The sequence below is a fragment of the Haliotis rubra genome, unplaced genomic scaffold (genome assembly GCF_003918875.1).
Source record: "Haliotis rubra isolate DU_JTF1 unplaced genomic scaffold, ASM391887v1 Scf8, whole genome shotgun sequence".
Lineage (NCBI taxonomy): Eukaryota > Metazoa > Mollusca > Gastropoda > Lepetellida > Haliotidae > Haliotis > Haliotis rubra.
The window spans coordinates 4424634-4444590 of NW_025767523.1; the positions used below are offsets into that span (position 1 = coordinate 4424634).

The window sequence follows — 19957 nt, forward strand, 5'->3', positions numbered from 1 at the left end:
GATTTTATTGACAGTTGGTCATTTGTTTTGCATTTGCTGCCATAGCAAAGGAAAAGTGGAATCATTTGCAAACCATATATGCTTAGATTATCAGTTATGGTTTTGAAAGCAGCCATTCAAATAATGAAAGGATTTGGTGTGATGGATGCCGTCTGCTCAAGGATGACTTGCCTTTGCAGTCCTTGCAGGACAGGTTATTAATGTTCACTTTGTCCCCGAACAATACTCAGCCTTATTAATGATGGGTCACACAGATTTTAGTAAATAGGGTAATCACACAAATACATCATGCTCCAAGAGTGAAGTTCAGCTGTCACTCTCTAGCCTCTTGTCATGCATTGCACATGCCCGGGCTAAACCTCGGGTTGGATTCTGGGGTTGATTTGGGTAGCTTTATCCATCACCTTCGATATTGGTCATTTCACTGTGTTTAATACTCATTGTCCATTTTTCAAGTTTCACAAACGCATCGCCATTGTTACATAGGCATAAACAACATGTTCTCCAACTGTTGATCACACTGTTAGCATTCTCCAACCTGATGATTCTTGGCATGTGTTATGTTTAACTCCCTGCGTACCTAGGTGACCCTTCAATAATGATGTTGAGTGTTTATCATTATGTATGTCAGTCTAGCAGATTCTATTGCCCTAATTTACCGACAGTCAGTATCTCACCTACACACATGACATATATAACAACATGTAGACCCTGGTTTGAAGTTACTGGATCATGGAGCTGAATTCCCTTTATAGGGTGAGCTTGGTGCAGTGTACGTAGGTGTTGATGAGGAGCAGCAGGAGCGAGTGAATTGTGATGTCATTGTTGTGCATCACATGTTAATTACAGTCAGGGATGGCAATTTTCCGCTGATCCACGGATTTCCGTTGATATTAGTTCAAATTGATCAATTCAAACCACCCATTCGATGACACAAATGTTAATTACAGTCAGGGATGGCAATTTTCCGCTGATCCATGGATTTCCGTTGATATTAGTTCAAATTGATCAATTCAAACCACCCATTCGATGACACAATATTAAGTTTTCAGCTGAAAATAGATTTTCCTGTTGCCATCCCTGTACAGTTAGAATAAGTATTGCGGTATGATGCTTTATCAAGTAGCTGCACCAGGATACAATGACTGTGGTTTCAGCTGGTAGCCTCTCATCACGGTGCAATATAGTAACATGTTATAGAGATCTCATGAAACGTCTTGTACAGCTTTTGTTGATAAAGTTAATCTCCGGGAATTCTGTTGGTTGTGTTTCCACTTGTTTTTCACTATTTTAAGATGTAGAAAATGTACAGTCACCTGTAGGTTAGCTTTTACTTATTATCATTGTACATATTGCATTGCCATCACACTTCACGTGTAGAGGTTCTGTGTGTATAAAAGTTGTCTCCCTTGATCTGAATGAATTATCTCCCCTGTTTTGGGTATTGTTGAACATAATTGTTCCCATCTTGGCCACCAAGTACCATTTTTAAATCTTTTTGCTTTTAAGAACAGATTTGTGATATGGAAGGACATTATTTGAGAAAGAAATGAACACTCTTGTGTTTTTAATTGTGCACGATTATTCAGAATGGTATCACATTGATCAAATTTGTGATGTATTGTCACTCTCCATCATATTTTAGGTTTGTCATATTTTACTCTTCGTCCTCTATAGTTTGGTGGCCAAAGAGGGCATTTATGTGATGCACAATCATATGCTTCATCATGCTTCATCAGATGTTTGTGAATGATCACGGCCTTCAGTTTTTCTGTAAGATGTGGTATGTTTTGTTGCATTGATGGTGAACGCTTTTCATCTTTATACTGCTTCTTTTATCCAAACCACAAAACATTAATTACACAATTCAAATATTGAATCACAGGCATAGTGTTTACAAGTAGTTACCTGACGCAACGACGACATCCTGGTTATCTTGGCATATATTTCCAGTGACGTTTTTGTAAATTTCTAGAAAATAGTAGAAACAAATCTGTTTTATCTATATGATATATGAAAATATTTCCATCTGTCTACACTTACATAAAGATTTTTTGATTATCTATTGCATACTACTTAGCTTGTGTAGGGACCATTCAGTATTTAAACTTTTGCATAATATCCATATTTACATAAGCTCTTTTCTATCCTAAGATGTCTTCCATGTGGCTTTCGTACTGCACTATTTAGTTACTCCCTCACATCCCTGTACAAGGGTAAAATGAATGTTGTTAGTGTTGACAGTTCATGAATGTTTGAGTGTTAATGTATTGTAACTATGGTAACAGGCCTGTGTAGATTTCAGACATGTAAATTTAGAATGATAAATCTCTAATTTCCAGTGAAATATTCTTTTTCTCTTTCCTGCTTATACGAGATTTCTAGGGAAATATTGAAAGTTTATATTTTGATAGTATCTTGATTTGTACATAACTAAAATGAATATGTATTTGTATCTTTTCAAATTTGTACCTGAAGTTTGCAGATCTGACTGATGCTACGATGAAGTTTTGATTGAAATTATTACATCATGCATGGAGGTTGTATCAGGTGTAATGATAAAGGTTAATGTGTTTGATGGAGTTCAGTATAAACTATTGGATAATATCAGAGCATCATATTGTATCATGAACAGTTGCTACCATACCCCCCTTGTCGTTCTATCAGTGATCCAAGTTGGTCAAACAGCAATATTCTGATAGAACTGTCAGCTATATATCCAGTACTGATATTTCAAAGGAGTTGAATTATATGGAAAGTACCAACTTAACATGAACAATGTTAATAAGAGCATTGGTTGGAGCTTGAAACTTGTCATGCCTGTGGTACTTGTAAATATATGTCCACAGACAAACGGACTTGATCCTTAATGGGACAAGTATTAAGTGTTAATTTCTTCTGGGACAATGCTATAGTAGGTGTGTTATCATTCTCATCTAATATCAGAGATCAAGTATCGTGACTATACTATCTATATTTGGAACTCTCATATACAGAAAACAAATGATGTACTTTTCTAGTAAGAAATTGACAGCGTAATGAGTAAACTTCATGCTGTTTGGCATGTGAAGTAAATCAATGCCTCACAACAGAGTTATTGTATCGCTGATGACATGAAAACAAATCTTTCAGTTTTATAATGGTTATGTTTGGAAAGCTTATATGGAAGATGCCTAATTAGATACTAATATACTGAGTAAACTGCATGTTGTTTGGCATTTGAAGTAAATCAATGCCTCACAACCATGGGTTTTTATCATTGATGGAATGCTTACATGGATTATGCCTAATGAGATACTAATAAACTCATTTATTTCATTATAAATAAGCAGTTGTGGTGTAATCTCTGCTGTGATCACTGGTAGGAAGACCTGGTAGTATGTATTGTCCTGTAGGGAAGCATCAGATGGCTCCTGGTGTGTGGGCCGTGCCCACTGCCTGCCTGGCCTGTTGTACATAGCCCTCTTCGTCTGTACCTAGAGGCACTGGTGCTACCGTTATAATGTGTCATCATCTGTCGACTGCAGTCATCATCTGGAGACAGGTGCCAATCATTCTTAATGTATGTGTAATTTTACTTAGTCCAGACATAAAAATGTTACAACAGTATCAGAAGTTTTGTTATCATTTCGTGTAAAGGATTTTGACAAAGTAATTATTTTCAACATTGCAGTATTTAATTTGGTTGCTATTGATAATGCATAGACCCAGGGGGTTCTCATAGTTCTATGATGTAGTTGATTTTGGTGTGTTTGGATGTGGATTTGAAGCAAGACGGAAACAAGTGATCATGTGTGTGCTTACATTGGAGAGTGTTCACCATCATTCTGTATTTCCGATGTATATATAAAGTACACTTGGTGTGAGACACGAAGGAGCTCAGTACATCGGTCCTGATTTCAAGCATGATTGCCTCTGTTCTTGTAAACCCTACACACAGACTCTCCCAATACTGATCTAAGGACAGTATAACAGTGCTTCACCCCTTACAGATTAGGCTTACAAGACCAGCTAACGATCTGTACTCAATATATACCTGTTACACACATCACAGAACACCAGGACTGGAGAAAAAAGATAGAACAGGAAGCTGTAGAAAAGAGTTATCAACAGGTGAACTTAATTTGATTATATGTGAAACTCAGATTTTCTCTGTAAAAGATTTGAATCAGTGGAACTTGAATAGAACTAACATTTTGACCTGATGTAAAAATGTGTCAGAAGGTTAAATCCTGTTCTTAGTTGAATTTATCATAGATGATTGAATAAAATCGAAACCATCTCAGCACCGTGCTTTGAAGCAGTAGAATTGTGGACAACAATTACCGTATTCACTCTAATAAGAGCTAGCTGATCTAAAAGCCAGTAATAGGCACTGGCCTTAATGAGAAATGGACATGAAGCAGTATACAACACAATAACTGCTTGTTTCTTATCGTCGTTTGGGTTATGCTTAAATTACTTCCTCAAGCTCAGTCGAAATATTAAGCAACATGTGCCAAATTACTGCCAGACCTCCGTACAATCTGGTTTTGGAAGCTCATGAAAAGAATAGCAGAGCTCTTATTAGAGGAACATGGTACTTTGGATCACCAAAAGCTTGGAGAGTTTTACATCTTATTTCATCAGGGACACTATTGTTGATTTTTTTTTACAGAAATACGTTTTGGAGGGCTGGATTAAATGATAATTATATCAAGATTTTACAGATGTATGTGAATTGTTGAACTATTCATCACAATCATGATTATCCTTTTTAAGGTGATAATTTTTAAATACCAAAGAATATGTACTATCAAACAACAATGTAGACTGGTTCATTTAGTTCAGCCTTTTCTGAGAATCAGTCCACCTAGTTTACAAACTTTTATACACAATCAGACATTGGATAATTTCCTGCTCACATTTAAAAAAATAGTAATTTCCAAGAACTTGTGGAAAACTGTATTAACCTTGATATCCAAAGTTTGTTTCACAAGCAATAATTTCAATATTGCTGTTTTGTGTGGCAGCTTCTGGTCCCGCTGCAGAGAGGCAAGTTAACGTGTCCTTACCGCATGATGTAACACATATTAATAGAACCTTGATTAATGTTCTTTAATCTAATCAGGCTCTGTAATCTGGGTTGAACTTAACACTTTCACCTCTCCCTTGTACAAAGTGGTGATGGTGTCTGGACATATGACTTGATAACCTACATCGTTTGGGTCAAAGTCAACCGCACTACAGTACTATAGCCTTGTTATGATTATACAGTGTACACGCAGTTGTTAGCACAGGTGAATGATGTTCCAGGAAACTTGGTTTCACCTGTTTTATTTCCTCCAGTTTGAATTCTGAGCAATTTGAGAGAGATAAATGTCACTGATACCTGAAAGAAACTGCTCATCAGTTTCAGATTTAAAAGAAACCTGGATATCTAAATGCAGCTGATCGCCTAGGTGATGCACACATTAGCCTTTTCCATGTTATTCAGTCTTGAAGATCTTCATCAGATATACAGAGTTTTCATGTCAGTCTCTTAGTGTTCCACACTGAAACTTTAAATGGACCCTGTTAATCCAGAAACCTGCCTTTCATGCATCATTAAATCAGCACACAAAGAGACATTACTCCTTACCCTTGTTGGTTTATCAGCCAATCTGGACAGGTTTTTGCAGGAATGCAAAGGGAGTCACTGTCTACATTACAGTCTTGATTAACAGGGTTTTACTGTATACAGTAATGTCTGTATTAACAATGTTTCATTGCATACCGTACAGTCTGGATTAACAGGGTTTCGCTTTTCACATTACGGTCTTGATCAACAGGCTTTCACTGTATTCAGCACTGTCTGGATTAACAGGTTTTATCTGTATATGACACATGGCGAGGAATAGGAATATACGTGTAAACATATTCTATCCTATTTAAGCAAACCTGAAAGTGAGAATTGCACCCTTATGTCACACATTGTCAGTACTTTGGATATTTATCAAGTTCAAGTGGACACACAGTTGTAAAAAGAGGATCAAGAAAAAATGAAGTATAAGTGAAGATCTCCAACGGTGCCGAGACATCAGCAACAAGTAACCATGACAACCATCACAATTATCACATTATTTGAAATGTGAAAAACAAGACTGTTAATTATAAATGTTGTTGGGTTCTGTGTTTCTATTTCCTTTAGAATTATGTGAAAAATTAAGAGCAAATGTAACTTTGATAGTATAGTAACTTTGATAGTACCAGACCGTGTGATAGGATCGTTTAGATTGTATGATTTTTTATAACTTTACTTTAAAAATATTTTCATAATAACAAAGCAAGTACATTTATACCTAGAAACTGATTAGATGATTGTAAGATGAAGTAAGGGAAATCATTAAATCTTTGCGTCAGGTTCATTTGCACTGTTACAAAATAACCTTTCTACATTCTACAAGAATGTGACCACTACATGATTAATTTTAATTTCAAAATAATTGTAATAATGCTTTAGATGGGCGTGATGTGTATAATAACCTGATTTCTTTGCTTTTGCTCCCATGCTTTGGAAATCTGCTGGCGACAACCACGGAGAGGATAGCGTAGGTTTGTACCTTCCTTGCATGTTCATTGCATGCTCTAACATGCTGTAGGCCTCAGATTGGCACGTAGCTTGTCAATAGCAGCGTTAATTTCACGTACACTTGCAATGCAAACAGTCGCCTAACTGATCAGTTGATACTTACAGTGTGTAGCTGTGTAATTATATAGCTAATTTTCTAACACATTAGATTTTTCTGTAATAATTGTATTTGTATGAACCATTCTTGGAATTAATATTACAAATTTTATTTTTGGGTAAAGTTTCAAAATGTATTTATTATAAAATTATATTTTAATTTAATTGAAGTTGAATGGATGCTGCTGACCAATAGCATATTTATTTAGAAAAACTGAAGTTTTAAATTTTATTTATTCAATTGAATGTATGATGTAATCGATGTGGATGCTATTAATATGCGAATATGTAATGCACTGCATCTCTAGACATGATGGAAGGACTATACATTGGTAACCAACAAACAGATGAATCACCTTTTTACCAGTGTTTTTACCATATTTTCAGATCACTTATTTGTATAACATATCACAAGAATATAATAGATGTCCCTCACTAGAATATTGCAAGGTTTCTCAGAAGCAGCATGGCTATGGATAGCCAGGTAGTCATAGGCACCACAATTCACTGCAGAGTTGTGTCCCTTGGTGTGCCTGATCATGGGTTCAAATCCTGGTGTTTCCCTGATTATATATCCAAGTCTATCAGCACCATAGATAGTTGTAGATTTTTAAGAACATGTTGTAAAGTACCAGAACTATTGTTCAAGATAGTGTTAAACCAAATTCACACACTTTACTGACCTGATTGAAAACCATCCAACTGATAATTTGTGGCCCTGTGCATAGAGCCAGGGTAACAAATCTGTTGAAGTTAAGCAACGTTGGTGGCGGACAGTCCTTGGGTGGGTGACCCTGTTTGGCAGCTTGACTTCTCACAGTTTCTAGGACTCAGTCCTGCCCCACAATAAAGCTGACATGACTCTTGTGGTTTCTCCTTAGGCAAGTGAGTTTGTTCATGAATTGCCTCTGTTCCCCAGCAGTATGGGTACCCGGTGGGATAAGTCATATGACTGTTAACCTTCTAGCGCCTTGACAAGATATCATTGTCTTTATTTTGTGTCAGTGCAGTGAGTATTTGAGTATTAGGGCTGGGATGGGGTGGGTATAGGGTTGAACCCGGGTACTTATCACATTACCCGGACATGCTTTGATCACATGACTAATAAATGAAGAATTAATTGAATGCATTTTGTCTTTGTGCCTGATGCGACGGATTCAAAATATTTCCAGATGCCACTCTTAATCTTGGCCATGACTGAATTTATTGAAGGGGGATAACTCATAATTACTGTTATAACAGGTACCCGGACGGGTAATAGAGTGTCAGGTACATAGGTAGGAAAATTGGACCCGTCCCATCCCTAGTGAGTATAAATTTGGTGTGTCTTGTGGTAAATGGGGTCTTTCTCTTCTGTTCTCTGTCTTTGTGGTTGGTTTTCTGTATCCTTTCTATAGTCTTGTTTGTACACAACTCTTGTCACGCGATGACTCAAGTGCGTCACTGCACATGAAGTTGTACTTCACACCATGTATGACATGTATGCCTAGCCGCGACAGTGTTTTCAGTTCACGTCTTGCAGTATGTCACTGTAACATCTGTTCATTTCATGTCTATTGCACTCTCATTTTGTATTCAAATTTTCTGTTTATTCGTACGTAATTTTTGTTTACGTAATTTTTTGTGAATGTTTATTTTTTTAGAATTTTAATTTTGGTGAATTTTTATATAATTTGTGTAATTTTGTGTCATATAAAAAACACAAATAACAAAATATTGTGAAACCTAGTTAATTTATTTTTATTTTTTTCAATTATTATTTAATTTCTGAGTCCCTGTTACATGTAAAAACCTAATTACATTTGTAAATTGATGTTGGAAAAAGTATACAATTATCAATTTTGTTAATTAGATTTAAAAATTAAAATTAAATCATCTGAATTTATATTTAAAAAATTGTTAAATCTTATAGGGTGATCCTGGCATATTGTAATAATTTTCTTAGGTTTCACTATTTTGTTTTTTCATACTGTAAAATAGAATCACCTGCAGTGCAGTCTGCTAACAGGCATGCTTAGACCAAGTACAAGTGAGTTCAGCGGTTAAATACTAGAGGTCATTGCATAATATTTCTGTAAGACTAATTTTATACTATCAAAGTGCTTGGCCAAACTGCATTGTAGGTTTGTTTCTTCTGGGGATTAAAATGATTGTTGATTTATTTATTTTTATTTGATATTGTTTTTGTTTTGTTTTTCTCTTATTTTGAGTAACATTTACCTAGGTAAGATGTGTTATATATTACTGCGTTTTTAGGAACATTTACTCACAAAGAAGCCTTACATCTGCTATCTGCTAATGCTGTTTGCTGCTATTAATCATTGCCATTTGAAAAATGTAGAAATAATATCAGATATTTTTTATTGCATAGCATTAATTCTGAACTCATATGCTATTCATAATATCACTATTAACATTATTAACCCATAATAGCAGCTTCAGGTTTCATCGAAGGCAATGAGTATTGATTAAACTGAATACCCCTGTAGATTGTTTCATGTTCATGTTCATGTTTTGATGCAACAGCGACAATGTGTACACCAAATAATCTGTCTTCAATCATGACAAATTCACTTTAGTCATTAGAATCACCAACCCTGATCTTCAGAACAATTCTGTAATCTTATCCCTGTATACTGATTCATGGAGTGTTCACAAGATGTCTATCGTTTGTTCTGTTAACGTGTGCCCCCTGCCAGTTCTGTATGATGGAGGTGCGGTAGGGTAGCCTAGTAGTGAAAGCATTCTCGTGTCACGTCAAAGACCTGGGTTTGATTCCCTACATGGGTACAATGTGTGAAGCCTATTTCTGGTGTCCTCTGCCGTGTTATTGCTGGGATATTGCTAAAAATGGCCAAAAAACATACTCACTCACTGTTTATGATGGAGATAAGAACTCTGTAAGTAAAAAAAATTTGAGGAATTTTAAAACAAAAGGGAAATTTGCTGCCTCCTTGTAATATACCGGTACTAACCTATGCTGGAGCTAATACCTGGTAATTAATTGTTTTCAGGTTTCAGTTTTGTCTTCTTCTATCAATGCCTGAAATAATATAACAAACTTATATGTGTTTATTAGTCATCCACCATTGGCTCCAACATATAAATATACATCACATTCCATGTACACAATGTCAGGAATCGAACCCGGGTCTTCAGCGTCATGAGCGGAGGCTTTAACGATTAGGTTACCCCACCGCCCCTTTCTTGGTACCGTATAGACATCGGTCTTGTACAAGCATCCTTCTCCTTCTTGGCATTATTGGGGTGGTGGGGTAGCCTAGTGGTTAAAGCGTTGTCTCGTCACGCCGAAGACCCGGGTTCGATTCCCCACATGGGCACAATGTGTGAAGCTCATTTCTGGTGTCCCCCGCCGTGATACTGCTGGAATATTGCTAAAAGCGGCGTAAAACTAAACTCAGTCAGTCAGTCTTGGCATTAAAGCATGTGTTCTTGCTGTTTCAGGTTGGAGGACAAAGCCGACCATGATATGACAGCTGTTCCTGGCAGTGAGTTTCTGTACATCAACGTTGATAGCTTCGATACTTACCTGTGATACTTCCTGTGATGACATCGCGACCTTAGTGTAGAATGGTAGTGTGAATGCATTTTCACATAGAGATTGTGATGGCATGGAGGAGATGCTTCTGACAGACCTTATATAGATTATAGGTGGAAACTTAGGCCCTGCTGACACTGCTGTCATGAAGACATTGGGACTATGTTATTGTCTGACCTGATGTAGATTACACGACCCATTGACTTTGTTGTGAAGGTGACCCGATGTTGTAGATCACAGATGGAAACCTAGGCCCTGCTGACATTGCTGTCATGAAGACATTGGGTCCATGCTATTGCCTGACATGATGTAGATCACAGATTGACACTTAAACCCAGATGACTTTGTTGTGATGAAGCCATCATTGAGGTGATGCTACTATCTGACGTAAAGGTTACTTAATGCCGTAGATCACAGATGGAAACTTAGGATCTGATGACTTTGTTGTGATGAAGCCATCATTGAGTTGATGCTACTGGCTGATGTGAAGGTGATCCGAAGTCGTAGATCACAGATGGAAACTTAGGATCTGATGACAAGTACTGTCATGCACACATCACTGAGGTCATCTCTCTGACCTGAAGCTGAACTGATGTAGATTGTAGGTGGAATACCCTGTACAGGATGCTATGAGGAAGCCATCATTGAAGTCAGGATTTGAATGGATCTCTCTCTGAAAACAATAAAGTATGACCAACAGCAGCCATCTTCTACACTAGCCTCCAGGTCATGTTGTATATTAAAGTGTCATTTGATCCACAGTCATAGGTAACCAGTCACAGTACAAGAGTATCTGATCATCTGCCTCATCCTTAAGCCTTCCTGCTGGACATTGAATCGGTTGCATGACCCCAGTGACGGACATTGAATCAGTTATGCTTCCAACATCTGTAGGTCATCATGATCCTCAAGCTCTGCTGATGACCCCAGTGACGGACATTGAATCAGTTTGCTTCCATCATCTGTAGGTCATCATGATCCTCAAGCTCTGCTGATGACCCCAGTGACGGACATTGAATCAGTTATGCTTCCATCATCTGTAGGTCGTCATGATCCTCAAGCTTTGAGTCCATACATACAAAGTCAATACCTCACCACCACTGTCAATACTTCATGGGTTTATATACACTGCATCACCTGTAAATACATACAGCCACTCTGTTGTATAACAGTGACATGTGACTTGTTTTGATAATGTAATTAAATGAGGCCTTTTTAAGCTCACCCCAGGTCATGCTGTCAGTGCGATGTAATGTGAGCGCTCTTTCATCTGAGTAGATCTTTCTCACTAAAACCCTAGCTTTGTTAGATTCATTGGTTAAATGTGTTCATGGTTGATGCAATACTGTAGTGTATACAGACCTCTGAAGTAGTTACCTCACTAGTAGATGACTCTGATCTCAACTCCCTGCTGGATGGAAACTTGGAGACCACTAACAAGACTATTTTACCAGTTACTGGACGTTACAATCTGATCTTTCACCTCAAGTTTTGTATGAGGACCCAATGCAGACTTGGATAAGTGTTGTTGGTGGCCTAAGTATGAAGTATCGTGAGAGGTAGTTTGATTAGGCAACATCTCAGTTGGACATTTCTTACCAATGACGGTTAGTAAGAAACATTTAAGTTTCAAAGGTGTGGAAATCTGTTGGAAAATAACGCAGTGTAATTTCTACAGAGTGATCAAGACTGTGAAATTTGATTTCACACTTAAACTTGTCTCCTCCTCAATTTGTTTGATGCAGTAAATGACAAAAATCTGTGATAGACTGAAAGTATTAAAAGCCTGCAAATTGAATGTTTAACAACAAGGACAGTTATGGGCCAAGGGAGATAACTCTCTCACCTGCCTGGACAAAGTGGCTACAATCTCTTCATGCCGATCACACTTATCTGTGAAAAGTCTACCCACAGAGAGTGAAACTGTGTGATGATGTAGTATAGATCTTTTATCAGTGAAACCACCTTTATTCATCAAGCTTATTGTGCTGTCAGTGGTAAATTTGATTTCTTCCACTGTACCTACCTTTCAAACAGTGTGCAACCTGCATCCTAAGAGGAAGCCTCTGTCTGGCTGTTGGGGTTGGTAATGTTCGTGTGGGTGATCTTCAGATTATCAAACTATGGAAGATGTGCAATTTTGAGGGTCATGTGTTCAGAAGATACTTAAATGTCTACAGACAGTATGTCTGAACAGGATTTTATTGTTAATATATATTTAATGTAAATATGCTAAAAATTCACGTTTGGGGAATATTTTTATGAATTGTGCATTGGAAAAAATACCCCCCAAACATATTCTTGATCTGTGACTTTACTGTTTCCAGTCTTCATATATGTGTGATTGTGTTTAAATGTCAACATTGTATTTGTAATTTTTCTCATGGCGTTGTAGCTTGGCCTGCAATTATACAGCTGATTTCGCATGTACCTGACCTTGTGTCACGTCATGTCATCATGATGTGATAGTTCAGTTATTCCGTCGGTCAATGCTAGTGTATTTAGAGTTATCTCCCCTGCCAGCTGCATGGCAACTATAATAATGTATTGAAAAGGGTTTAGAAATGGGGATGTATAATACAGGCCAGTTGGGAAACTGTAAGATAACAGAATCATTACTTCGATAAGAAAAGAATCATTACATATGTTATTTTCGTGAACATTTTGTGTAAGCTAATCAAAATAATAAGAACGATTTGAGAAGAGCAAGAATTTAAGTACATTTTAAAAAAAGATGTGTACATCAAAAACTCTTTATGTTGTTTTCTTCCTATTTTCTAAAATGTCTGGTTTGCTTGTTTGTAATTGTATAAAATGAAACATTAGCCCTTTGTTCTATAGAGATAATGGTGACTGGATTTTCATTCTGTAATTCTATACAGGGTATTTTATTACACTGGAACCAGTATTTGCTTCTACAAGGAACCAGCTATAAGTAACCAGGGATATTTTAGTCTGTCACCTATTCAAGACATACAGTTTTCCCTCTTGGTAAGGTGGAGCCACAACATGTTTAACATTGGATATCCACCATGTCCAGAGAAACTTGAGAGGGGGAACCTTTTTTGACACAAAAGAATCCTGGACCATCCCAGAAATATATAATGACTGGTTCCTTCTTATATATCCAGTATTTGCTGCAAATGGCAACTAGCTGAATTACGGTTGCTGCGCTGCTTGTTTGCTTTGTTACCTCATCAGTCTTTGTATACAACAGTATTCTCTTCACATTATAGCAAGCCTGATTGCCAAATATGTTAGTTTATTTATCAAAGTCTTATACAGGCTTCTAGAGATGAAACCATACCTCTTGTGATCTTGCATATATTTTTGAAGATTCAACCAGTTAGTCTTCTATATATCTGTAATCAAATACCTAGGAATTTCTAAAGAAAGACTTCTTTGTACATTTCTATTTTGAAAGAAATTGCTCATGTATAGTATATATGTTAAAAGATCTGGCCCCGATTTCTCGAAACAAACTTAAGTCTGAGTTTTGACTTAAGTCAGAGTTTTTACTCAAATTTGAGAAAACACAGGAAAATGCATTTCCCAGAATAAACTGAAATCAATATTAAACTAAAACTTAGCAGACAATTTGACTTTGGTGGATAGATTACTTAAGTTTTTTGGGAATTTTTTATTTAAAAAATGCAGTCGAGTTAAAAATTTAGCTGTTTCAAATTGTCAAACTCAGTTTGAAATTTGAGTAAAAACTTAAGTTTGTTTCGAGAAATCAGGGCCAGGCTGCTAACAAAAGATTTGATTTTGTTGTATGTATTATATTATATGATGGTAAAGTACAACTTACAATGAAGAAAAAGCTTCCTAATGCTGGTATTGGTGGTAGTGAGGGTTGAAAGACTTTGTGCCAAAGAACCTGTCTTTACAAACTGTCTTTTTTGCTTCATGGCAGATTTTCAAGTTGCACAAACATATTTTAATCATTTGTTAATTGCCATTGACAAATATATTTTCATTCTTCTCATATAGACTTTCATCCTTCACATGTCGACTTCCTCCTTCACATGTCGACTTTCATCTGTCACATGTAGACTTTCATCTGTCACATGTAGACTTTCATCTTTCACATGTAGACTTTCATCTGTCACATGTAGACTTTCATCTGTCACATGTAGACTTTCATCTTTCACATGTAGACTTTCATCTGTCACATGTAGACTTTCATCTGTCACATGTAGACTTTCATCTGTCACATGTAGACTTTCATCCATCACATAAAACCGTCATCTGTCAACTGTAGACTTTCATCTTTCACACGTAGACTTTCATCTGTCACATGTAGACTTTCATCTTTCACATGTAGACTTTCATCTGTCACATGTAGACTTTCATCTTTCACATGTAGACTTTCATCCATCACATATACTTTCATCCTTCACATCGACCTTCATCCTTCACATATAGTCCTTAATTCTTCACATATAGACCCTCACCCTTCAGATGTAAACCTTTATCCTTCACGGATAGACCATCTGCCTGTACATATAGACATTTAGATTATAGCATGTGGAGCTCACATTGCCACAACACACCATCTTTGTGTTTCAACTAGAACTTATCACCATTTCATGGTGAATTTAGATATGTTGACAAGAAATGTGGGAACTGATGATATGATAGTGGAAGTAGAAAGATGATAAATATTTCTATATTAATTTGGAGCATGTAGATCAAACTCTGGTGAGTCCAACTAAGGGTGTTACATGCAGGCACCTTGACGCCCTGTTGTTGATTTACCTGGATATTGTTGGCCTTGATATTGACCATCCTCCTGTCTAAAGATGTACCCAACTCTAGGCTGTGTTGGCTGTCTGGCAGTTTTATTTTGCAGTTTACAATTCCTCACAATAAGTTTTGCACATGGAAGTTAATTTTTGGCAAGCGCTGTTTGAAGGACAAGGGACATAACTCTGGAAATATGTCACTAGGAATTTTACTACCATGTTTTCTGAGCGATTTGGTGTAATTTTAATGTTGCTGTTTCATGGAATCTTTTTTAATATACATAATAAATATTAATTCTGCATTTAATTGTCAGTGAAAAAATCTACGTGCAAATTTGATATGTTTTTACAGTTTTGAAGGAAACAGAGTCTGCAGATCCGTGATTTAGTTATAAAAAATAATGGTCAGTTCTATGATGATCCTTTAGTATCAATTTGAAATATATCAGAAATTATCTTGTAGATATATATGACTTAAGTCACTACCAGGTTTAAGATCAGTGTACACACTGTAACACTGACTGGTTGCAATAAAGATTCTTTTCAGAATTTTACATATTGAGACAATTTTCATAAAACAATTAATTGAATCATAGAAATGGCCCAGGATATCCAGGACTTGTAAAAGTTATATTCTCGTTATTCTTGTCTCTCATGGGGTACATGAGACCCATTCTACCTCAAGATTTTCAATAGGGCTTGATATATTGAGTGAATATTCACATTCACTATGACATTTGGTGATAAATTCTATACAATCCTGACTAAAGGTGAAGTGAGTCTTTAATGTGTAAATTCATAAATATTTCCCGTCGTCCATGGCAGTTTTTTTCTGAAAATATTATTTTTTCCCATTGCTCAGCAGTTTGAACATGTATGTTGAAATTTCTTATACAAGGTTTAACATATAAACATGATTTTGGCACGTTTTTTATCAAGCTACAGCCTTGACCTTGGAACATTTTATGAATGATCCCACCAAAAGCATTTCAATGCTGATTTTATGCTTGACGGCATTATTTCTTATATTTGTTGAGGTGAGCTTCAGACAAGGTGAACTTTAGACCTTTGTGGCTCAACTTTTTATTTACTATGATCATAGATAGTCTGACCCAGACGGGTTGGAAACATCAAGTCTAAAAAAGCAAGATTTATTTTATTCGTGCAGCTTGCAAAATTGTGCATAGAATACATAACTGTTATGAACACATTATATGTATTATAAATACACTGGACTCCCCGAACCACTAAGATTTATTACCTGTAATGCTGACTATATAGTATTCTGTGTTTTTCTTCTGCCGTCCTGAAGTTTCATTCCAAGGTGAAATGAAACATAGTTTTCCTGTCTCAATTTCCCTGCCTCATGTGATACGAAAATACTTTTTCACTTGCCCACCCAAAACAACACCAATGTCAGCTTGATATTCCTTCATCTAGTATTATTCAAAAATTGTTTCAGAAGCAAAGAGACTTGATCGACATCATAAACCAATTTATTGACTAATACCAAGTGATCTAAAATTACATATTTTAGAAAGCACGTCACACAATTAGTGAAAATGTGTTAGTCTAACGCCCTTACTGCTGTATGAAGTACCGGTGATCCATTTAGCTTTACAATTCATGAAGACTTGTAACAATGCCTGCTGAATTTTCTGTTTAATCTTTAATTGTTTGTCATATTTTATTATTTCCCATGATGTTATCATAACAAGGCTTTAGTTTTATATGTTGCTTTACAACAAGCGCTTACTCCGCTTACTCTTACTTGCTTAAAACTTACGCACATTTTTCCAGACAAAAACCATTTTGTTTGTGCAATTCTAATTTATTTTCAGTATATTTTTACCAAATTATTTCAATTTTTTCAACTTACATTTTTGAGGTCTCAGTTCTGTTCTATTTTAGCCTGATTCATATACCACTATTTAAGTATGATTCATAATATGTTACATATATACTTGAAAATTATTATTGTGTGCTATATATATATATATATATTATGTACTAGGTAATGTTTTATATCGTGTATAGAATCTGTATGTCTCTCCCGACAATTGTTTATTTATCTGGTCACAAATTGCTGTCCTGAAAAAGCTAACGACTGACACTTGATTGGCACAAGAAGTAACCCATTATTCATTTAAAGTTCACTCTGGGGTCACCTAATGTGACCCTATGGAAGGGTTTAGCAAATCTTTGTGGCGAACAAAACATTTGAGTGAGATTGATGTGGTCATGAGCGTGAGAAAACAGACAGCTACAATCTCTTGTTGATTTTTGTAAATCAACAGAGCACCTGCATCTGAAAAGGTAAATCTACATGTGTAGTGATGTTTAATTTCATATCTTCACTTACCAAGTTGTTTTCTCTTGGTCGTTCACATGAAATAATATGATGTCAATTTTTCACCTCCAGAACAAAAGGGTTCATGACAGTGTAACGTTTTACCTAAACTAATTTCTATCTACAAAATGCATCTTCTTGACTCATAACTTGGCCTATCTACAGTTGCATAAGGTATACTTAAAGGTTTTGTGTTGGTTTGTTGTTTAACGCCGCTCTCAACATTTTTCCTTATCCTGACTCATGCTCTTTTTGCTTGTCTTCTTCTTCTTGCGAACATAGTGGAACACTTGTATCTCCCTAATTGAAGCTCCCTTCAATTTAAAATCACTAATTAGTATTCACCACGAGTTACCTCCTTTCCACAAGCGCGGGAACGAGGGCGCCACCTCTACCCATGTGCCTCACTCTCTCCTTCTTCGCCCAGTGAGCTGGACGTGAGAGCGCCTGTGTCTCCCGACACACTATATCCTTTGAATTATATTTAGTTAGTTACCTCGTATAGACATCTATAGAGGTTTAGCTAGTATCCTTCAACGATTATATATTGATATTTAGTCGTTTTCTACAGTTTATTCACGGGACGCCGTGTTTGTTTCAGTGGATTACGTTGATGAAAATTCTGTACTATTGCAGATTACGTTTTTTATGCTGCTGCTGATCCGCCTTTAATATGATGTACGGCGCCATGTTTATTATATTCACATTGCAGTTGCGGTACTAATTTATCCAATTCTACCTTTTATTAATATTTACTTTGCGTTTGGCACGCACAGCAGATAGGTCGCGTATGCAGAGTCTAGTATGACTGATACACGGAACCCCTCGCCAGTCTACTGCTGTTGGCCGACTCCCCTCCCGTGTGGTGTTCCGCTAGAGTGGTGGAGAGGTGTGGGACGTAGTCCGCCATCTCCAAGAAGCATCCTGCTTCCCCAGACATCCCATCGTCGCAGCAGAAGACTAGAGGGTTTTTCTACTACATCTCAACAACCGAGACCGTTCCCATCGAAGTTTGGGCCTGTATGATGATCAGCCGGTCATCATACCGGATGTACATCAAAGATTGACCGATGTCGGCACAGATCAGCATGCAGCCTGATGTACCAACGCAGATATGCGATGATCGTCCTGAGGGTCCCATCATTACCAACACTCAACGCAGACGTCGCACACCCAGGGCAGCGTCGACCTCTGAGGGAAAATCAACGAAGTCTACTAGGACTTTCTCAACCGAGATTGTTCCAGCCGATGACCTGGACCTCTACGATGATCAGCTGATCATCATCCCCGACGTACGCCACAAGAAACGACCGGTGACAGCTACAACGACATCAGCAGAGATCACCATGCAGCCTGATGCCTCTACACTGATGTCGGACGATTTTCCGGTGGACCCCTCCATTAACACCGCAGATAAAGCACCGACGACCTCGTCGCAGACCATCCCAGAAGACATGATGCGACAAATTATGAACATCATGGAGGACCAATATCTGCGGTAGCAGGGTCCGAGCCTTCGCGAAGGCTCCAACGTAGACAGCACCCCAGAGGCACCCCCCGTCAACGTAGCAGCCAGGACGATGTCACCTTCGCGAAGGAAGTCACGGACCACCTTGACGAAGGACCTAGATGTACAGCCTTCGCGAAGGCCTTCGCGAAGGCGGAAAGGACCTAGATGTACAGCCTTCGCGAAGGCGGAAAGAACCTAGATGTACAGCCTTCGCGAAGGACTTCGCGAAGGCAGGATAGATCATCACCTTATGCGGTTTCATCCCTAGATGTGGACTCGGACCATCAGACATCACGGAAGCCTTCGCGAAGGTCATATCGTCGTTCCCCCGGACCGGACGCAGAGGAAGCTTCGCGAAGGCATGCGCGAAGGACACCTGAATCAGATCATCATCATCTAGAAGGACATCGAGGGACTATACAAGAGCTTCGCGAAACTATCAACGTTCCCCTCACAAGTCTCGAGAAGATCAACCCATAGACAAGTTGATCATCGATATCAAGTATAAGAACTACAATCGTATATTGGTTCTGTTGAATCCATGACGAGACGTATGTTCGCTGGCCTAAATAGATCTAGAACGATCAATTAGACACTTATCACCAGACTTCGTAACACGACTTCTGAATATGATAAGATGATCCATGCGGCCCTACTTAGGCAAGCGCTTCGCCGATCCCACATCCTGTTAAACACAGAGGCTGTTCACGAAGCAAGCGCTCATATATATATTTATATATATATATATATACTAATCGGGCTTTGACTCGACACCTTCGCGATGGTCGCGAAGGCTAAGTGGCTCCAAGTCTACTTCACCCAGAAGATCTAGAAGGGATACTTCGAGAACTTCGCGAAGTCTCCGGCGTTCACCGAGGAAGTCTCCTCCAAGGTTTCCATATACTAGCCACTCGTCATATATAGCTACTCGTCAGTCCGTTCAAGACGTCGCATAAGTTGATTATCAACTGTATGCCAGATGCCGTCTATAAGCCTACGCGAAGATAATTGCTCAGGCTATTTACAACACAGAACGTCGCTGTATTATTAGTCAACGACATTTCATAGATCTTCACAGAAATCA

The 19957-nt window shown here is 37.6% G+C and overlaps 1 protein-coding gene and 1 long non-coding RNA gene across 2 annotated transcripts in view; one reads left to right on the top strand and one right to left on the bottom strand.

Annotated features, from left to right (window-relative positions):
• Nucleotides 1-10654, top strand: part of LOC124261391 (PH and SEC7 domain-containing protein 2-like) — a 42250-nt gene extending 31596 nt beyond the window's left edge. Inside the window, exon 12 of the mRNA XM_046695705.1 lies at nucleotides 10172-10654. Coding sequence (XP_046551661.1) covers nucleotides 10172-10262 — 91 coding nt within the window. The 3' untranslated portion in view covers nucleotides 10263-10654. The remainder of the gene's footprint in view (nucleotides 1-10171) is intronic.
• Nucleotides 1728-18096, bottom strand: LOC124261394. The gene is made up of 4 exons (XR_006894308.1): nucleotides 18085-18096; nucleotides 7379-7384; nucleotides 2969-2971; nucleotides 1728-1832 (listed from the first exon to the last, which is right to left on the bottom strand). It is a non-coding gene; the product is annotated as an uncharacterized LOC124261394 (long non-coding RNA).
• Nucleotides 18097-19957: the final 1861 nt, after the last annotated feature.